We start from the raw sequence: 23,051 nt of genomic DNA, 5'->3' as shown, positions 1-23,051 counted from the left end.
GCTAAAATCTAAATCATCACAAAAACGAACAATTTAATATATATCAGCGTGATAACAACTACCTTAAATGACCAAAACCATCTTTCAGAAAGTTTTATTTGAAGCAGAATTTATTTTTAAGTTTTCACTGAAGTCTCATTCGACTGCATTGAGAGGGCGGGGTTTATGACCTGTACTGCATCCAGCCACCAGGGGGCGATCAAAGAGCCCTCAGCTTCACTTTTCAGGACGTATGAGACACACCCGGTTTGTCCTCAGGGTTCCCCCCACACATCAGGATTTGAATATGCTTGAACAACATGTTGAATATTTACGATTCGCAATTGGGGTGCCTCCGATGTTCTTCCGAGCAGATTCAGTCACTCCTAACAGACCTCACACAACAGGGAATTCTGATAAGATTATCTGTAGAACCATCAAGATAATCGGGACATTACCTAGGATTGTCATAAGGAGAGAAAGCCCGATTATCTTGTGGTGTGTACGCAGCATTATTTAAAAATAAGACCATTCTTAGGTCTGTATTTCAAAGTATTCATGAATTACAGCCTTTTACGTTCAGATCTATGCTCAAGAGACCAACCAAGGCCAGAAAACCATATTAAGCTTGTTTAAGCTTTTATAGAATATAATTCATACCCAGCAAAAAAGGCAGAAACTTCAAAATAAGTTCTGTACTAAATCTTTACAAGCCAGCATTGGGTTATCAGCAGTTTAAAGCATTAGAGAAGATAAATGCAGTATGTTTCAACTACTGACATCAGCTTTGAGACACAGAGACCACTCTTTTCATACAAGTAATGCCCTAAATTTCAGATCTAAAATGATCAAATGTAAAGGTTAACAATATTCAATATTTCTCTGTTTCAGCGCAATCAGAATATGACTATGACTATGACATAAAAAAAAACTGCACCACATCTGAATCCATCATTGGAGGCACGGTGGAGTATTCAAATGGCAGTGTTGAGGGTAGTCTGCTAATTTATCGCTGCAGGGATGGATTTGAACCTTATCCAATCAGCCAGAAAGTCTGCAGCTCTGACGGAGAATGGGAGCCTAGGATATCCAGGGTCAAATGTGAAGGTAAACTTTAAAGAGTGAACATCCCATACAAGTAAAGTATTGGATACCAATACAGGCTTAATGAAATATGTGTTGGCTTTGAGACTGGAAACATGAGGTTTGTTACTTTCACAGCACCAACTTTTGCACCAAATTGCATCAAACTTTACATGCAAAAGAATTGTGCCAACAACAACAACAACAACAACATCAGAAATGGTTTACATTTTTCTTTGTTTTCTTTACACATCACATATCTCATATTTCAAGCATGATTTTCACCAGTTGTCTCTCCGGTTGCAAACTATAGTGAGTTTTAAAAAACATATTAATTTATTGCTTAAATTCTTAATTGTGGTGTAAATAATGCCACAACTATGGGTCTTTTATCATCAATAATCACTTAAATTTCTCAACTGATGTGGCCAGAGAGCAAGGAACATCATCCTCATTTGTATTGTACACCTGAAACTTAATTGTACAGCATAAACAAGCCGACATTGACAATGGTAAAGAGAACCATATCATGACTGTATTGTAGTTAGACCTATTCTACATTGTAAAAAGTTACTATGTATAAATAACTTATTTTTCAGTTCTATTTTGCACTAAAAAATTGGCTTCCAATGTCATTTACTTCTAGGATTACTATGAATTGAATCTGTGTATTGTAGAAACAAGTGATTATGGAGATTATGAGGAACCACAGAAGAACTGCTCTTTGGAAGTGTCCATAAAGGGAGGAAGTGTGTCCTACTCCAATGAGGGTTTGGAGGGAAGCGTGCTGACCTATCACTGCAAGGAAGGACAATACCCTTTTCCGACAATGCAAAGAGTCTGTGACAGGGATGGGCAATGGTCAGCCATGAGACTCCCAAATGGAAAGAGAACACTCAATGCTGTGTGCAAGGGTACCTTCTTCCTATATATACACATATGCACTTTTTTACTCTTTGCTTAACCCTGGGTCATCATTCTTTTTAATACTCTGAGTAAAAACAAAGTTTCAGACTTTTATTATGTATTTTAATTGAGGGTTAGCACCACTAATGCTGGGGTATAAAACCAAGTTCTAAAGCATAGGATCAGAAATGTATCTGTTCAGCTCATGAGCAAGAGTCATTAATTAAATAGTCTGCATGCTCTCTTTGTCTAATCAATAATATTCATAAATTTGCAAATATGAATGTTACAAGTGATGTACAAGTGATGACTGGCCTTTAACAATGACACTACTAGCAATGAGTCTACTAAAGGAGAGAGGATGAACATGGACAGAAAAAGAAAACAAGACTGAAGCAGACTTAGAGCCACACAGACTTCCGATTTTTAGCATTATAATCCTCCGAATGCACACACTAGGAGATCCGTCCGGACCGCAAGACCACACACCTGTTGATTGTAACATTTTCACAGTGAGACAAGATCTCACACAGACTTGCGAGATCAAACGTGACTTGAGAAGAAAAACAAATGGAGGGCAATCGACATCATCAGCTGGTTCTCCTGAACAATATGGGTGATCGTCTTTCTCAATACTCCACTTGCATAGTATGTTTGTGGCTGGAAAGTTTCATCTAGAAGCACGCAACATCCGGTGTGTGAAGCTTGCTCGCTCTCATTGGCTATCGCGATATCACGTCTGATCAAGACAAGATTTGGGATCGTGTGGGCTCGACGTGTTCGGGAGCAGTAAAATAATAGTAATGACACCACACAATTGAGGATTTTTTGGACAAAAAGTCAGTTGTGAGAAGCCTCGAATCGGGCCACACACACCAGATCATTGGGTGCTGCAAATCAGGCCCAAAATCGGGCTTAAAATCTTCAAAAGTGTGGGCAGCCTTAGATGGAAATCAACTGCAAATAAAAAACACCTTAGATGTAACTAATTAAAACTCTTAATTTCTCTGAATATGATTAGTAGAGGTTTAGCTTTATTGAGCGTTGCTGATGTTGTTTCATTGAACATTTCATTTGGCATCACCATTATGGTGATTAGTGTTACATTTGGTTGACTTTGATTAATAGTTCGAGTCTCAGTACTGGCAGGAAATCATTACCCATAACTGAGTACTGATGGGAAGTCTGGTTCTATTTCACAAACCAGTTCTTTCGGATAGTTCGTTCAATGAACCGGTTAAAAATAAGGTATCATCGGTTCTTTTACGTCCTCACGTAATGACGTCATTTCTATCTTCCATGTGCATGAAAATACATTCAAACACATTCAAATAAAGTAATGTGTAATCATGACTTCAGTTAAATAATAATAATCGTCATTGTTATCATCTTGGATAAGTATCTTGCATTTACGTTTTGCAAAAACACACAATACAGGCACATGGTGTGCAAACATTATGTCTTAAAGATATAAAGTAAATAAACTAGTCTTCATCAACTTTACAAAAACCATCCAGCTCATAAAGCTTAAAATATAAAGTGCATACACAATAGTAAATAGTAAAATTAATTTACGTTTTGACCGAACAGTTGCATGTTCATGTTAAAATGTTGTTTAATAAAACTAGTTGCATTTGATTTTTCCAGTACGTTTTATTTGTTATTAAATAAAATTACATTTCGCCAAATCCACCCCCCCATTCAATTCCTCGGTCCCCCCGTGCTCATAGTATCAGCACAGCATCAGTTATCCGAATGAAACTGTTCAGTTCAGATGCGGTGCTATCACGCATGCTCAGTAACTCCAGCTGATCGTTCTCAGTATCGAATGCCTCCGAAAGAAACGGTCCTCGGTTCTGTAGTGGTGATTCGAGAACTGCTCTAACTGGTTCTTGACTCGTGAACCTCTGTAGCAGTAGGTGAGCTGAGCTCAGAACTGCTGTTGACAAAACTAATTCAAAGCATGTATCAAGTATATTTAATACATTTCTACTGTTTTGATTTACACATTATAAACACTTTAAACACCTTGGCAAAAGTTTATGGATTTATTTAATCTTACTTAGAAATTAAATAAACTGTTCCTGAAAATATCATGCATTATTGATAAAACAAATAAATGTATGGTTTGACAGTCCATTAATCGTGTTTCCAATCTTTAAAATAATAGGCCTACAGTAATTGTGTGATAAACATGTTTCCAATGTGGTTTATATTGTTACACTTTATGCTCATCCTTCTGAAGAAATTACAGGCATGCTCAGCTCATCGGTTTATCGGTTCTCGGTATCGAACGTGTCCGAAAGAAACAGTTCTCGGTTCTGTGGTGATTCGAGAATCGTACATTCGGTTGTACATGAATGCATGAACACACATGCTCAGTATCAGCTGCTCGTTCTCATCGCTTCTCTCAGCACAGCATGTCTGTTCATGATGTGTGTTTGAGTTACTGGAGTAACTATATACTCCGGGATGTTAGTTTATTTCAGGTCAGATACTGTCAGGAGTGTCCGAAAGTGAGTAACTTTTAAAAAAATGTGGATCAGTGCTGACTTGTGACGCAAACTGTTTGGAATGGTTCAGTTCGATTTGGTGAACTGGTTTGACCAGTTCACTAAAAAGAACCGGTTAAAAAGAACAATTCGTTCACGAACCGGACATCACTACAACTGAGGTGCCCTTGAGCAAGAAACCGAACCCCCAGTCGCTCCCTGGGCACTGCAGCAAAAAATGGCTGCCCAACGCTCTGTGTGTGCATTCAATACTCACTGCTGTGTGTGTGCACTTGCATGGGTGAAATGCAGAGCACGGGTTCTGAGTGTGGGACACCATACTTGGCCACGTCACATTTCACTTTTTTTCACTTTTCACTATTAACTAATGACTTTTGCCTCAATAAACTCCCAATTACTGCTTCGTAATAGTTAGTAAGGTAGTTTTTACATTTAGGAATTGGGTAGGATTATTGATGTAGAATATGGTCATGCAGAATAAGGCATTAAAGGGTTCATTTTCAGAACACAAATTAAGATATTTTTAATCAGATCCGATGGCTCAGTGAGGTCTCCATTGTCAGCAAGATGATTAACACTTTAGTAGCTTTCTGGGCATATTTAAAACAGTCCATGTGACTACAGTGGTTCAACCTTAATGTTATGAAGCGACGAGAATACTTTTTTGTGTGCCAAAAAAAAAAAAAAAAAAAACGACTTTATTCAACAATATGTAGTGATGGGCGATTTCAAAACACTGCTTCATGAAGTTTTGAAGCTTTATGAATCTTTTGTTTTCGATCAGTGGTTCGGAGCGAGTATCAAACTGCCAAAGTCACATGATTTCAGTAAACAGGGCTTCATAACAATAAGGTTGAACCACTGTAGTCACATGAACTGTTTTAAATATATCTTTAGTAGCTTTTCTAGCTTTTATAAGTTTGTTAAAATTTGTAGATATTTTTAATGAAAAATTTATTTATTTTTTTTTTTTTGGCCTGATTAACCAGGCTCTTCATTAAACACGTCCTACAGTTTAATAAAATAACATATTATAGAGACGCTTCATATTTAATGACGATTTGTTAATTGCATTTAATAGATTAAACTTTCAATAATACAGTTGCATTTGGTTTACACTGTTTTGACCAGGAGGCGTCATCTGTGGGGCATTCAAAACAATCATTTTGTGATTCAAAGTTTCAAAAAACGTAATTTCTCTCATCAATAGTTGTGATGAAATACTACTTCTGAAGTATATAACATTTTGCCAGATTTTTGCTTAGACATCAGCACTTGTTATACAAAAACAATGTTTGTAGACAAATCAAAAGATCCATGCCATTGTTGAGTTTGGCACTATGCTGGTACCCAGCATGCATATTGTGTTTGTTAAAACAGTTGCAATGGCTAAACTAAAAATAATTCATCCATAAATCAATGTCCAAGTGCCCTACTGAAGGGAACACTGATCACCATATGGTGACTTCACATTTCAATCTAGTTAAACTCTAACTAGATTGAAACCTTGAACTCTAAACAGCTTTTACACCCAAACTTGCTTTTAATAGGTGTCATCACTAATGGCCAATCATCACTATAAAGTAAACCTAATTGATTAGTTTACTGCCTGGATAATTCAACATTTAGCACTACAAAGAGTAGATCATGTGTTAGTTTTTAACACCTGTGTGTGAGACTCATATTTATACCATAGGTGTTCATTTAACACGGCTGATTTTGCTGTGCATGATTAATTCCTCACCCAGGGTAAATATTAAACAGTGTGAAACATGGGGAAAAAAAGATAACCTAAGATTCTGTTAAGCCAGGGTTAACAATTTTAAGCATGAAAAGCTCTACAGACTGATTGTTTGGCTTCCACGTTTAAGCACCCATGTTTCTGTCTCACTCTTAGAGATTCTTTGCCCTGCTCAACTTCAGCTTGACAACGGGCAGTTCTGGCCAAGGAAGCAATGGTTCAAGTTTGGAGAAAAACAGACCTTTTCATGTCATGATGGATTTGATTTGTTCGGATCTGCTGAGCGGAACTGCACTCAATGGGGTGGATGGACTGGTGCAACGCCAGTGTGTGATGACCACTGTAAGCGTTTATATTCCTTTGGATCCAAACATATGCAGAACATGCAAATCAAGCATTACAATGCATTACAATTATTGTTTTTGTTATTTACTCTTATTTGTAACATTAAATGGTCCATTTTATGCTCATTAACAGGTTCATAATTTTGTTAAGAGGGCCTACTAGAAGAGTTTTACTTGAATTAATGTTCAGTTTTTATTTATTTATTTATTTTCTTAATTCCTTAAACTCCTTATGGTCTTATAACTACATTTGTTTGAGGGCGAGCCAAAGTAGCAGAATGTGGACATTATGCAAATATGTTTCATGGTAATGTGTCCACATCACAAAAATAATGGCAAGTATGGCAAGCCATTTTGACTTTTATTCACATCTCAGGATATGAATTCTTGATATCAACAATTCAATTGTTGATATCAGGAATTACATTTCCACTAGTAACAATGTTAATTCTTGATATCAACATTTGAATTTCCACTAGTAAAAACTAGAATTCTTGATATCTGTAATTGTATTTTCACTAGTGAAATGTCACCATAGGCTGCCATTCAAATTCAACTGTTGATATCAAGAACTGAGTTCTTACTAGTTGAAATTCTAATTTCACATATCAGAAATACAATTCTTACTAGTAAAAACAGTAATTTTTGATATTAATAATTCATTTGTCACTAGTTGAAATGTCAGTTCTTGATATCAACAAACAATTGAATTTATTTTTGATATCAATAATTTGATTGTCACTAGTGACAATGTTAGTTTCTGATATCAATGAATGTGATTGTTACTAGTAAGAAAGCCATTTTAGATATCTGAAATTATATTGATATCAGAAATACAATTTTAGATATCAAAAATGAACATTTTTACTAGTAGCAATTCAATTGTTGATATCAAGAACTGACATTTCAACTAGTGACAATTGAATTCTTGATATCAAAAATTTGCATTTTACTAGTAGCAATGTAATTATTGATATCAAAAATTACTATTTTTACTAGTAAGAATTGTATTTCTGATATGTGAAATTGGAATTTCAGCTAGTAAGAACTCAGTTCTTGATATCAACAATTGAATTTGAATGGCAGTCTATGGTGACATTTCACTAGTGAAAATATAATTACAGATATCAAGAATTCTAGTTTTTACTAGTGGAAATGCAAATGTTGATATCAAGAATTAACATTGTTACTAGTGGAAATGTAATTCCTGATATCAACAACTGAATTGTTGATATCAAGAATTCATATCCTGAGATGTGAATAAAAGTCAAAACGGCTTGCCATAACAATCACATTCATGATATCAGAAACTAACATTGTCACTAGTGACAATCAAATTATTGATATCAAAAATTAACATTGTTACTAGTAGCAATTGTTGATATCAAGAACTGACATTTCAACTAGTGACAATTGCATTTGCATTTTTACTAGTAAGAATTGTATTTCTGATATGTGAAATTAGAATTTCAGCTAGTAAGAACTCAGTTCTTGATATCAACAATTGAATTTGAATGGCAGCCTATGGTGACATTTCACTAGTGAAAATACAATTACAGATATCAAGAATTCTAGTTTTTACTAGTGGAAATGTAATTCTTGATATCAAAAATTAGCATTTTAAGTAGTGAAAATTGAATTGTTGATATCAAAAATTAACTTTGTTACTAGTGGAAATGTTATTCCTGATATCAAGAATTATCTTTTTAACTAGTGAAAACTGAATTGTTGATATCAAGATAATATAAATGTATATAATTATAAATGTATGTATCATGTGTTTCTTATTCCAGCTGAGGACTGCAAAAACCCAGGGGTCCCTCCAGGGGCCTCACGTTCTGGGGAACGCTTCCGTATTGGAGACAGAGTGCGGTATCTGTGTCAGTTAGGTCTGGATATGCTTGGCCCATCTGAAAGAAAATGTTTGGATTCAAAGGAATGGAGTGGGACAGAACCACGCTGCTATGGTCAGTCAAGGAAAGCAACATTTTATTTACACGAATGTAGTGAGACTGATTCAATTTTAACATTTTTTTTATTTTTATTTTTTTCAGCCCAGTACTCATTTGATCAACCAGATATTGTTGCTCAGGCTTTAGGAGGATCTCTGACTGCAGTTATGGATGTGTCACACCCTGACTTCAAAAAGAAAGGTGAAAAAAGACATTTTAAAACATAATATTCTTGTACACAAGTAAGAAACATTAACCTTTGCTTTTTTGTTGTTTGTTTGTTTGCTTTTTTATTGCACAATCACTAGGACAATATTTGGGTAGGACTGTTAGGGTTGAAGAAGGTCGGCTGAATGTCTTCATCCTTTTGGACACATCAGGAAGCATTTCACCGGACAGTTTTAAAATGGCAAAAAATGCCATTACTGAACTTGTCCGTAAGGTATGTATTTGTAAAACATTTTATTTATTTATTTATTTTTGCAAACTGTACAATTACAAAAAGCTATAAATTAAACATGTTAATATATTTATTTAAAATAACATGTTAAGCTTATTTATATGTGTTCTCTAAAACAGCTAGATGTAAATGGACAATAACCACAATGGTAGTTGAAGAAACTCAGGCTTTGTCAACTCGAAACTAATCCCGTAGCCCTGAGTTTCTTCAACTACCCTTGTGGTTATTGTCCATTTCTTGGACAATTGATTTAGAAAACTCAAATAAATCGACTGCCTGTTGGTATCGGCAATTTGACACTACCTGTCTTCTGTGTTCTCTCAGCTTGGCCATCCACATAAACCAATCACATTTTGATGATGCAGAAGACACAAGCCTATGGGCTTCAGCATCACCACCAGTGTGATAGATTCAGAAGTGTCAAGAAACTATGAAACCTCATTCAGCAGTTAAAGAATTAGTTCACTTTAAAATTAAAATTTCTTGATAATTTACTCACCCCCATGTCATCCAAGATGTTTGTCTTTTGCATGACCTTTCCAACATGATTACGTATTTGAGAGTGCCAGCTTAGGGTGGACAGTGACATTCACCAAATGAAATGAATTTATTTCATTCAAATATTACTGAAGGTTCATTGTGCTTAACACTTTCGCCGCCATTGACAGAATTTTCCAGCAATCCATGTTTTTAATGTTATACAGTAGAGGGTGCTATTACGCATCTTCTGAAAGAGTACAGAATCTCTGGTTCAAAACACAGGTGAAGAAAAAGCATCCATCGTTCCATGCGGAAGGGCTCATCCCTATGCCCTAATCCCTACAAAGGGTTTACCCTTCGGAGTGAGAGCTTCGAAGGGATGAAGGGTGTAGGGGTCAAAAAAAACTCTTTTTTTGGAACGCACTTCTGCATCATCTTAACGAGACAATCAAGGAAGTGCCTTCGTCGCACATTTTGTACGCTGGTTAACCTCCCAAAAAACATGCATTTTGTTTAATGCTAGTTTATTTATTTATTTATTTACATTAAAGGGTTAGTTCTCCCCAAAAATTAAAATTCTGTCATTTCTTACTTTTATTACTTTATTACGTTTCACCGTAAGACCTTCGTTGATCTTCAGAACACAAATTAAAGATATTTTTGATGAAATCCGATGGCTTCCATGAGGCCTCCATAGCCAGCAATGACATTTCCTCTCTCAAGATCCATTAATGTACTAAAAACATATTTAAATCAGTTCATGTGAGTACAGTGGTTCAATATTAATATTATAAAGCGACGAGAATATTTTTGGAGCGCCAAAAAAACAAAATAACGACTTATTTAGTGATGGCCGATTTCAAAACACTGCTTCATGAAGCTTCGGAGCATAAATGAATCAACGTATCGAATCATGATTCGGATCGCGTGTCAAACTACCAACGGCTGAAATCAAGTGACTTTGGCGCTCCGAACTGCAAATTCGACACACTGATTCATTTATGCTCCGAAGCTTCCTGAAGCCGTGTTTTGAAATCGGACATCACTATTTAAGTAGTTATTTAGGTTTTTTTGGCACACCAAAAATATTCTCGTGGCTTTATAATATTAATATTGAACCACTGTACTCACATGAACCGATTTAAATATGTTTTTAGTACATTAATGGATCTTGAGAGAGGAAATGTCATTGCTCCCTATGCAGGCCTCACTGAGCCATCGGATTTCATCAAAAAATATCTTAATTTGTGTTCTGAAGATGAAGGTCTTACGGGTGTGGAACGACATGAGGGTGAGTAATTAATGACAGAATTTTCATTTTTGGGTGAACTAACCCTTTAAATATGTATATTGTGTCTATGTATTTGAAACATTTGAATGGACTGATAAAGGGAGCTGTTAATTATTTTTGTTGGAGTACAATATCATTTTGACCATAATAATGTACCAACTCATATAAATATTACAGTAGAATAGAAAAATAGCATGCATACATTTCTAGGTAAAATCGAACTCCCAGCCTCCTGTACCCATTCTGTGACAAAGTTGTACCCTTCGAAATCCTTCATTGTGAAGGGCCATTTGAAGTGTTCAGTTTTGAGCACTTCGGTTTGGAACGACTCTTCAATATGGCAGCCATGAGTGTTTTCACTCCAAAGTGCCCTTCGGAGGGCGATATATCCCGTTTGGAACGCACTGAGAAGCATTGCTGATGTGTAACTAACACGATCATCAAACAAACATTCAACAGCATATACATCTAAACTGCCTAGTGTTACTGAATGAAATGTTGAGCCCATGAACAGATACAGGACTGTGAAGGTTTGGGGTGTTGATGGACTTGATCTACTGTTTTGATTATCATTCTGAATCCATTCTGGATGAAGCAAATGACAAAACTTTGTTTTTGTTCAAAATTTTATGAAACATACCCACATTCAAGGTGTTTTTGCACAAGATTAATATGTGGAGAGATGTGTTAGCATTTACAGTTTTTTACGATTGCTTAAGCACAATTTTGAAAAGAGGGCCCGGTTTGTCAAAACACTACACACAATTAGCACAACCCTACTCCAAAGTAGCACAACACTTCAGATCATTTGCAAAATGAAACACTTCATTCAAAACTTTACATTAATTTAACAAAATCCAACTTTGACACCGTATGGAACACACATGGTTCATACATTCTGATTCTGTTTGATTCATTTACACACTGCTGTGCTCAATCTTAAACTCTTGTAACTTTTATGCTTTTCTAATTATATAGTCTGGGTTTGATTTTTTCAGAGATATTGTTAGAGTAAAGTACATGAATATATACAGTATATATATATATATAAACACAAGATCAGTACTGCACATTGATGAAAATATTTATTTCTCACCACATTGTAAAACCATTCAATACATCAATGCCTTTCCAAAGGTTATATTTTGCACTGAAAATTAGAACATATTCTAAATATAATATATTACACGAACAAAAATATTTGTGGAGACAAAACACCAAAGCATCATCTCTTGGCCTAGCTGGATCTGGCCATAGCGCTTCATCCACATCTCAGGCGATGTCCTTTCACGCAAGACAGCGAGGGAAGAATCTTCTTGAAAGGTGAATCCATTCTTGCACAGATCCTGCATCAGTTCGGTCATGGCTTGAATGAGGCACATCCTGACACAGGGCTGGAGATTGTAAACCTTCCATGCCAAAAAAAACAACAAACAAACAAACAAACAAAAAACTCCTCAATGGGTTTAAGGAAGGGACCGTATGGTGGGATGTATTGGAGTGAAAATTGTGGATGCTAATGAAACCAGTTTTTTGACCAGAGCAGATAGGTGGAAATTTACATTGTCCCATATGACAGTGTATCTCATCTGCTTTGCATCCATTTGGTCTTCTGCTGTGACGATTTTGTGCAGTCTGTCTAAAATGTGAATATGTGGGCCGTGTTGTAAGAGCCTAAGTTGGCATGCTGGTGGAGGACCTCATTCTGTGTGATTGCAACATACATTGGGATGTTACCACAGCGTTGGCCCGGGACATTCAAAATGATTCAAAATTATGTTTCTCCCTCTCCCTCTTACTGCAACATTGCCTTTCATTTTGTTGAAGACTCATAAACTCACATTTTGCCTTTTTATAGTACTATAGCACCTGATTGTTGAGTTTACAGTTAAGCACCCAAGTGTCTTCACACCTGACGGCTGTGTTTGATCAGTTGGTTTATAGGGGTGGTATTTTGGAAAGCAGTGTCTTGAAATGGCAAAGAAGTGACATTATGTTAGATTTCTGTGTCTAATGTAGAGAAGTGTGTTTAGTGTTGTGCAAAACAATGTGTGTAGTGTTTTGCAAAAAGTGTGAGGCTGAGAATGTGCTTATAGTTGTGCAGATCTAGCTTTGTGTTTTGCTCCTTGAGTGTAAGGTTTTGCTAATTGTGGGAAAAGTTTAATTTTAGTGTGTAAGCAATCGTAAAAAACTGTAATCTGTTATGTTGAGATTTACAGGGTTATTTGTTGTTGCAGTTTTGAAGGTTACCACTGTGGTGAACAGTAGAGCCTGTGGTTAGGTTAGGATAGACTGCAAAATTTGAATACTTTGTACAGTATATTGCATGATGCTTACATGAAAATATGTAATGACAGTCTCTTTGCTAGTTATGTTACAATATAAGTTGCCCAATAATTCCTAATAGAGTTATCTTCTATAAAGGAAAAGTATGTCTGGTTTTATATCTTCCATACACTGTTTATTAACAATGAAATAACAAGGAGAGCAGTCAGCAACACATGAAAACAAAAGAGCTCTTATCATATAACTTATTGTGATATAATGTTAAATAAAATACAACTGTTACAATATTTTATTGAACCATAAAATGATACTTTTGTGAGGGAAAAGTACATCAAAATAACAGTTAATGATTATTTATATCTCAGTCTTTGAAAAGGACTGCACTATTTTTTTAATAAAACTTAACACTCAGATTTTCCATAATGTGGGATGAGTGTTTGAACAGTAATAGTGCACTTATAAAAATTCAAATTCATCTTATAGGGAAATAGTCTAAGAGAAATAACCACCAATTTCACATGGGCCACAAAAAATGCCTGTACATTTGTTCTGCACGCTGTTAATTGAATTGGCCTGCTCTGCATCTCTGCTTCTCACACACACATAATTCCTTAATTTCCCACCTCTAATTCTAAAGCATAAAACAGCCGTCATGTGTTTGAATCAGAAATAAGGTCTTGTGCAATAATAACATGTTGTTCTTCTTCCAGCTGGAAAGCTATGAAGTCCACATGAAGTTTGACATCATCTCATATGCCAGTGAGCCCAAAGAAATAGTGTCCACTACAAGCATGGATAGTCATGATATGCATGACATCTTGAAGAAATTAGACGAGTTTAAATACACAAGTATGTTCGTTGTAAAAATGTCTGTTTTTAAAATTCTGAACCATGTGTTTTACTACATCTTTATTGTAGCTTTCTTACTCCAGTTTCCAGTTTTATGAAATTTATATTTAATTTCAGGCCATGGGAATAAGAAAGGCACCAATCTGTATAAAGCCCTAGAAAGCGTGTACAGTCAGCTGGGTTTCCTCAGGGAGACCAAGAGAAATCAGTTCAATGAGACTCAGAACGTCATAATCATCGCAACTGATGGTAAGACTGACCAATATATACATTAGTGTAGATGCGGCATGTGGATACATTTCTGTATTCTTTGTCAGCCCTGGTTTAGGGATACATAGAATAATGGAGTGTTGGGGAGTGAATGTATGTCATCAAGGATGCCTCATTTTAGAAAAGTAACTATTTCATTCCAGTGTAAGAAAGAAATTAAATAAATTATGTCTCACTTGGAATAACAATCAATTTTATAATGGTTACTTTTCTGAAATGAGACATCCGTAATGATGTATGTGGCTGACACATGTGACCTCAGTCTGCCTTGAAAGGTAGTTTACCCCCCACAAAATGTAAAAATTATGTCATTTTTTTCTTATTCCTGTGTTGTTTTAAACCTGTATGTCTTTCTTACTCACGGGTGACATAAAACAAAAACACGGGAATCCAAACATCATTGGACTCCACTGACTTTTATTGTATGAATGAGGATTTTTTCAAAATATCTCCTTTTTTTGTTCCACAAATTATGCACAAAATATGTAAATGATAACAGAATTTTCATTTTGAAGTAAACTATATAACATTACATATTTAACTACTGTAAAAGCCCTCAATGTTCCTAAATATGAGCTCACGATTGCAGATTCTGTATGTTAAAAAAGTAATAGCCAGCATTTTAAGCTCAGATGTTGTGAGTAATTTGAAAGCTCATTGAATGATGTACTTATTTTGCTTTTGTTTTTGTGTATATCCAGGCCACTCAAATATGGGACCCAACCCACAAACCATGTTAGCAAAGATCCGGAGCTTATTGGGCTACAAACCCAGCAGTGTAGACCACACTCAAGAGGAGCTCCTGGGTTCGTCTTACTCTCTCAGACTAATTTGATATTAACCCTGTTTTTCTTATGTAATATTGCTCAAATTTCAGTTTATTTCCAGTCATTATAACTAGACAAATATCTTGTTGTCTGAAGAGGTTTAACCACTCATGTTGGTGTCTAAATGGTACAAGATGGACCTTAACCATGTATCTTGGTGAACCTTACGTCCCAGCAAGCAATAATCGCCATTTCATCATCTCGGTTAACTATAGACCCGATGTAGTCCGGCTATGAGTAATCTAACCAAAGTAACCTTGAATTTGGTTACATGTCGTTTTTGCCAAAATAACTTGCGAGATGTATGACATTCCATCATGTAAGCAAAGTCAACAGTGATTACAAGGTGTTTGGTTTCATGTCTTTGACATGTCCTGTGCGTCTATTCTTGGGCTATGGTTAGACATCTATTACATTTTTACTGACAGCCCAAATTTTGCCTGGTTTTAGCCTGGATGTCAGGGCTGTGTTCGGACGACTATTAGACATCTTTTAAACGCAAAATTGCTTGCTGGGTTTAGAGGTCTGTGCGGGGTGTATTTTTCAGTCCCACTCCTGCAAGATTATGTTCTGCTTCCATCCACTTCTCCAAAAGTATGTTAGAATTTGTCTGCTCATGCTTCCAACATACACATTTTTTCAGCTCCCACCCAGAAAATGCAGCATGTACAGGTCTACATAGATATTTAACTTCTGCTCCTGTAGGATTCTGTCTTACTCCAATGCCATAGGCTATTTTTTTCTCTCTTTTTTTTTCAAAAACTCTGGGTTAATGGAAAAGTCAATTATCATGTCACATTGAAACAATGAAGATTTTAAACCCTAAAACATCTTAAAATTAACAAGTCCTAAAATTGACAGTTGCTAACATTGGTTTCTGTGATGTGCAACACAAATATCTCTGATAAAATCTTAAAGTTTATAGTTGTCCATTTAACTCACCTCTACCCTTCCCTTTTAAAATTTCACTTTGATTTGTAACATTTCTGATTCTGTTTATATGAACTCTAAAATATATATATTTATATATCCTTAACAAAACATAAGCACATATGCAGTGTCCAGTCACCACGCTCAGAGAAATAAAGTCACAGTTAGTATAATTGTCATTTTTGCTGTGAAGATACCTTAAAGGAAAGCTCTGGAGCCCCGCACATGACATGCAAGAAAAAAAATGTAATTGTGCTCATGATTTACTATTTAGTTCCCTCAACTTACTAAATCATGAACACGACTTACTAAAATGTGCGTGCGATTTAATATTTTGTTCCCTCGATTTATAAATCATGTGCATGATTTATTAATCGAGGGAACGAAATAGTAAATCGTGCACACGTTTAAGTAAATCGAGGGAACAAATTAATAAATCATGTGCATGATTTAGCCAACTATTTTTGTCATGCATGTCATGTCCAGGGCTCCGTAGAAAGCTGAAAGCTGTCAGAAGAGGCTTTTTTTGTTTTTGTTTTTTAAATCAAATAAACAGTTCAGTCTCCTCCACTGACCAATTTGTAAGATGTAAATAAAAACATGCATGTTCGGAAGACTTTAAAAGTATGCACTGTAAAAAATAAATAAATAAATAAAAAATGTGCAGAAAAAAACAGCAATTTCTCATCCTATAATTACTGTAATAAACAGTAATTCTAAAAAAAAAAATCTTTTTCTTTTACATATATTAATTGTTAGAATACAGTCATACACCTCTAAAAGAGATCACTGTAAAAAAAAAAAAAAAAAGGCAGCTGTGGTTGCCAGAAATTTACCGTAAAAAAATATGGTAGCAACAGTTTTACAGATTTAACTTAAATTTACCAGGGGAAAAAACTTATTTCATTAACTGATATATAATGTCAATTTACCAGGTACTAACATCTGTTTTGTACCTTTATAATACACTGACATCCACCAATAACAAATGATGAGAAATACTAATATATAGAAGGTGCACACAGTGTCATTCACACACACACTAAACACCATCATGGTAACACACAATATTAAAAAATGCAATAAACTTTAATTTAACAACATTCGACATAACATAAAACTCTAATGTACATAACTGAATAGAAAAAACTAAGAAGAAACAAAAATAAAATGTGAAGTGTCACGCAGGGAATTCTGGGAATGTCAATTCACATTTTTACTGTAAATTAAACAGCATTTTACTGTCAAATTACATGAAACTTTCTGTTAACAAATGAACAGTTTTTTTTACCATAGCATTTTTACAGTCTTTTACTATTAAAATCATGATAATATTTTTACAGTGTATGTACACTATTATTTAACCCAGGGGTAGGGAAGTTTGGTCCTAGAGAGCCGATGTCCTGTAGAGTTTAGCTCCAACCCTAAAAAAAAAAAAAACGTACCTTCCTATAGCCTTAGTAATCCTGAAGAGCCTGATTAGCTTGTTCAGGTGTATTTGATTAAGGTTGGAGCTAAACTCTGCAGGACAGCGGCTTTCTAGGACCGAACTTGCCTACCCCTGATTTAACCTTAAAAAAACCCTCACTTTAACACATTTCATTGACAAAACAGGAAAATTCTTTACAAAAAAATACAGACCATTACCTGTAAAATTAAATTTATTTTTAACAGTGTGTAAATCTTATTATAAAAGTGCTCTGGTAAACACACATCTCGGCACTGTGTAGCTATTTTTTAATCCGATGGAGAAGATCATCACGTTCACATGCTTGTCCGGTTAATCGGATTATTTAAGGAATACACCACCGAATTTCAAAATTTCATTCGAATCAGTCTTAATCAGATCAGTTGACATGTTTACATGAAGGCTTTTCAATCCAACTGAGCAATCAATCTGATCAGCAGATTATTTGGGAGCATGTGAATTATTTGAGGTATTGTAAGCAAGCCAGACATTATTTCCTTGTGGGTGTATTTTGTGTAGCTGTGTGGTTGTGGAGGCCTCGATCTAATGTTTCAGAAAATACAGCCCAATGATTTTTTGTTCTTAGTTTTACCAGTGCATTTATATGTTTCACAGATGTGTATGTGTTTGCTGTCGGAGGAGAAGTTAACAGGAAAGATCTCACAAGCATTGCCTCTTCCAAGAAAGATGAGCAGCATATTTTTGTTTTGAAGGACTATAAACAGCTGGGATCAGTGTTCAACCGAATGATCAGTGAGTTATCAGATCTCTAGGGTCCCCCGGTTGAGATCGTTGTCTGGAGACTCTGGACAATTAATATGTTTATTTTCAGTTTCGATCTGAATATCTTTTCTCCAGATATATTGTCCCAAAGCAGCTTTACTAAAAATAATGCCTTGCTGTACAAATCAGGTGATTCTGCTGTGACGAAGTGTGGAGTGGCCCAAGAGGAAGAGTCTGAAAACTCTTACACCAGACCTTGGCACGTCGATCTTCGCTGGGTTGGTAAATTCATTACAAGAGTTTAACATTTTAATAAAACTTGAGATAAAGACTAAAGTGCTTTTTTGTTTTGTTTTTTGTCATCCAGGGGCCTACAACATGCAGAGGGTCTATAGTGACTAAGAGCATGGTATTGACAGCTGCTCACTGCTTAATGAAGGTGACTGGAGAGTCTATATCATTTGCCAGTGCTGCTGACATAAAAGTTTACCATGGTAAGAATTGTTGTTTTTGCCAATAATTTTATAGGTAACTAATGCTTCTCAAAGAGAATCTCTTATAAAGTCAACTAAAAATAAAAGATTTTTGAAGATCAATTTGAAGAAAGTTTTAAAAAAATATATCTTAATGACATTTAGCGATGAATTTGGTCAACTCTAAATTTATGTTGATTTTATCCTGTCATGCATAGGAGCTAAACTTAATTTACTATGCTTCAATTCTCTTACAAAGGTAATGGTGAAGTTAAAGCCATGGAGTTGATACTTCATCCAAAGTATAATTTGAAAGGCCTTAAGGACAAGAATGTAAATGAGTTTTATGATTACGACATCGCTCTGATTAGGCTGAGGGAAAACATTACGGTATCATCACAGGCAAGGTAAGATTCAACTTTTCTTTCCCTTGGATATATATTTAGATACTTGCTGCACTTAAAACCTGTTCTGGTGTTTAAAAAAGAGATATGGAGAGCAAAAAATAACGCTTGTGTACACTGTGTGCTATAAATAAATAATGCTTATAAACAGCTGTTGAGATAGTATTCTCAGTTGAAATGGAGTAGAGACTCGAACCAGAAACAGTATTCAGTATGTAATGGCTTAACAACCAAACGGCTTTGGAGTTCTGTCTTGCCAATCAGAGGATTAGTTCACTTCAGTATTCAAATTTTCCTGATAATTTACTCTCCTCCATGTCATCCAAGATGTTCATGTCTTTCTTTCTTCAGTGGAAAAGAAATGAAGGTTTTTGATTAAATCATTCCAGGATTTTTCTCCATATAGTGGACTTCACTGGGGTTCAACGGGTTGAAGGTCCAAATGTCAGTTTCAGTGCAGCTTCAAAGAGCTCTACATGATCCCAGACGAGGAATAAGAGTCTTATCTAGAGAAACCATCTGACATTTTCTAAAAAAAAAAAATGTATATAATTTTTAACCATAAATGCTCGTCTTGCACTGCTCTGTGATGCTCCACGCATGACGTAATCATGTTGGAAAGGTCACGCGTGATGAAGGTGGAAGTACCACAGTAGGGCAAAAAACTTGTTCTCATTCCTTGCACGTTCGCTTTGTAGACACTGGATCAGTACTTCCTCATACGTCATGCGTGACCTTTCCAACATGATTATGTAATGTGTGGAGCATCGCAGAGCATCGAAAGACATTTTGCAAGCATTAGTGCAAGCATTAGTGGGTAAAAAGTATATAATTTTTATTATTTTAGAAAATGGCTGATGGTTTCTCTAGATAAGACTCTTATTCCTCGTCTGGGATCATGTAGAGCTCTTTGAAGCTGCACTGAAACTGACATTTGGACCTTCAACCCGTTGAACCCCAGTGAAGTCCACTATATGGAGAAAAATCCTGGAATGTTTTCCTCAAAAACCTTCATTTCTTTTCCACTGAAGAAAGAAAGACATGAACATCTTGGATGACATGGAGGAGAGTAAATTATCAGGACATTTGAATTCTAAAGTAAACTAATCCTTTACTATATTACATCTATACACAGGCCCATTTGTTTGCCTTGTACCAAATCATCAAACCGGGCTCTCAGATTGGATGCAGACGCTACATGTGATAAGCACAGTGCGTATTTATAAAATTCAATTAACATATTGTTATAAAGACATTTATAGTGAATAATATTGAATTTCAAAACACACTAAAAGTCATAATCTTTGGCTAAAAATAATTCTATGATAAAATGAATGTTTTGTGTTCATGAACAGAGAGTACCCTGCTCCCTCTGGAAGAGACTCCGGCTCAGTTCATCAGACAGGGAAATGAACGAGCAGACACCCACATACATATTGGTGCAAAAGTGAGTGCTGTCCTTACAAAATCACAACACTTTAATATTTTTGTGCCTTTATTAGATAATGCAGTGTAGATGAGTCAGAAAACAACAGGGAGGGGAAGGGGGGAGGACGTCAGTGTTACAGCTTCTCTATACACTTACTGGCCACTCCATTAGGTACACTTTGCTGGTACCAGGTGTACACAAATAAACTTTTATTTGTGTACACCCGGTACTAGCAAAGTGTACCAAGATTCCTCACAGATTCAAAAGATGTATTACTCTTATCTGTATGACCAAAAATGACGGAGTATTTTTAGTGCAAGTGATCACGCCGGCGCCTCCATGTTAGCTGTCATGCAGTAAGCATGCTACTATTCATCTTTTCACTCGCACAAACGCTTGAATATTGCACATTTTTCTAGGTTAACGTTAGAGTGAGTGGCCATGTAAAGTTGTAGCAACTTACATGTTTCAAATGATAAGCTATTTGAGGTCAATAAATGAGCATTTCGATGTCCTGCCCGATGTACTGTAATTACCACAGATCAGCTGTTAACGATCTGTCTATCACAGACTTCGTGACTTTGCCTCTTCTTGTGGATTTTTCCCCCCTATGACTAAGTGACTAATACAATTTTTGGTCGACTAAGCCTCTTCTCAGTGGCTAACGGTTAATCAACTATTATGATGCTGTCCTAATTTCGATGCAAAGCAGTGATGGCTGCAAGACTTTCTTTGGAGGTAACTATGCTAACACAAGAAAACTTCTTTTGCACTTCTTCCCCCCTTTAATGCAATCAGTGTGTTCTTATAATGAGTGATTTTACCTGACTTGTACTCGTTCAGACTTTCTCATGAGCTATTGGTATGATTAGTGAAATGATGTTAGCTGGTGATTTTGTGCCAGGGCCAAAAAAACAAAACAAATAACAAATAAACAAACAAACAAACAAAAAAACAGTGAAATTTGGTTTTTTGTGATAAAGTGAAGCTTTTTGCAGTTATTTAAAATGCATCTGATCACTCCACACAATCATTTAGAAACAATGTGAATCAACGCCACAAAAAAGCAGCAAGCTTTTCTTTGCACAGAATTTGTCACAAAACTTTTGGCTATGGCTGTACATAGACCAACAGTTAAAAATTGCACAGCCAGGCAGTAAGAACACATCCACATATTATCAAACTGGCTAAATAAATTTCTATGGACTGTAGGACAGTGACAGACTAATAACATGGAAATAAAACAATAAATTCACTTGTTATGCAATTACTTGTGATCCATTTGATTAATTAATCAGTGCATCCTATAATTTAGTCAATAATATGAGCAATATCACACTCATAGCTGTGCAATACGGCTGTATATCAGCATGCTGTGATTACCTACTCAACTGTGCTATGAGTTTAGGTGTACTACAAGTGGTAACTAAATACATTTTTAAATACAAAGATAGTATATTAAAAGCACATTTTAGTTCATATTTCATGGTGTCTCAAAATAGCACAGTTGAGTACACTTAGATGTTCTTAAGATTATCTTAAGAAGTACTAAAGAAGAATTTTTAGTATATTAAGTTCAAATTAGTGTGCAGAAATAGAGCACTTTAAGTACATTATGAAATTGAAATTGTTTCCAAAAGTCCCTTTCAATTTAAAAGTCTCTTGCGACAGACTCATCCACTCATAAAGTTTGCCGCCATCTAATGGCGTATTAATGTAACTTTCACTCAATCCATATTACTCCCTAATGGACCCTTTCTAAATACAAATATAAAATATTATTTGTATAAAATAAACACAATTGTACAAATGTACAAAAGCAGTGATCTACAGGATGTAAGTTAAATATAGCCTTAATTTTAAATTATCAAATTTAACACAGCACAATTCGACTGGCTCATGAACAAGTAATAGATTAATAAGACCAAAGATTGCCTGTTTTATGTACCTAAAGTCTCATGTTTAACCACTATAAGAGACAGCGGCAAATCCACAAAGCACTGGCCGAGATGTTCTCAAGTCAAGTCAAGTCACCTTTATTTATATAGCGCTTTATACAATGCAGATTGTGTCAAAGCAGCTTTACATTGATAATTGATATATAATTTTTCCTTTTAAAGAATAGTGTCAATGCAGGCAGATCAAAAGCACTGTTGAATAAATGTCAAGGATACTGTTGAATATCAAATGTCAAGTTAATTAATTAATTTAAATAATTAATTAAATTAGGGCTGCACGATTAATCGTATTTTATCACGATAACGATATCTGCTTCTCTCGATTGATTTTAAATAGTCGTCACGATATTGGCCCGCTCTATGAAAATGAAAATAATTTGGAAATATTGGAAGTAATATTAGGAGTTTCGCTGTTTTATCTTTTGAAGTTCCTAAAGGTTTCACCAGTTTTCATAATGTTGATCAGCTAGAAATGATTTTTCTTTGCTTTACGAATTTGCCGGGCAATTTGAATCTGGTTTGTCTTATTGCAAACGAATTGTGTTGCTTTAAAATCTAATGTGAATACATATTACAAAGTGCTCACCAAAACCATGTTTTGTATTGATTTACCATCTAACGAAGTTATCATAGTTGGTTAAATTTAAGTCTTTGTGCCACCTACAGGCCTTTTGGGTGAATTGTA

At 35.4% G+C, this 23,051-nt stretch overlaps 1 protein-coding gene across 1 annotated transcript in view; it reads left to right on the top strand.

Moving 5' to 3' along the window:
- Positions 1-23,051, top strand: part of si:ch1073-280e3.1 (complement factor B) — a 37,917-nt gene that overhangs the window by 9,122 nt on the left and 5,744 nt on the right. The window contains exons 2-16 of the mRNA XM_048161031.1: positions 871-1,086; positions 1,740-1,976; positions 6,379-6,564; positions 8,360-8,533; positions 8,621-8,719; positions 8,827-8,960; positions 13,746-13,884; positions 14,002-14,133; positions 14,856-14,960; positions 17,995-18,132; positions 18,292-18,380; positions 18,470-18,596; positions 18,835-18,982; positions 20,115-20,191; positions 20,335-20,426. Coding sequence (XP_048016988.1) covers positions 871-1,086; positions 1,740-1,976; positions 6,379-6,564; positions 8,360-8,533; positions 8,621-8,719; positions 8,827-8,960; positions 13,746-13,884; positions 14,002-14,133; positions 14,856-14,960; positions 17,995-18,132; positions 18,292-18,380; positions 18,470-18,596; positions 18,835-18,982; positions 20,115-20,191; positions 20,335-20,426 — 2,093 coding nt within the window. The remainder of the gene's footprint in view (positions 1-870; positions 1,087-1,739; positions 1,977-6,378; positions 6,565-8,359; positions 8,534-8,620; positions 8,720-8,826; positions 8,961-13,745; positions 13,885-14,001; positions 14,134-14,855; positions 14,961-17,994; positions 18,133-18,291; positions 18,381-18,469; positions 18,597-18,834; positions 18,983-20,114; positions 20,192-20,334; positions 20,427-23,051) is intronic.

Source organism: Megalobrama amblycephala, linkage group LG16, assembly GCF_018812025.1.
Source record: "Megalobrama amblycephala isolate DHTTF-2021 linkage group LG16, ASM1881202v1, whole genome shotgun sequence".
In the NCBI taxonomy this organism is placed as follows: Eukaryota; Metazoa; Chordata; class Actinopteri; order Cypriniformes; family Xenocyprididae; genus Megalobrama; species Megalobrama amblycephala.
The sequence above is the reverse complement of the archived record's forward strand: the minus strand, read 5'-3'. Positions and strand labels throughout refer to the sequence as shown.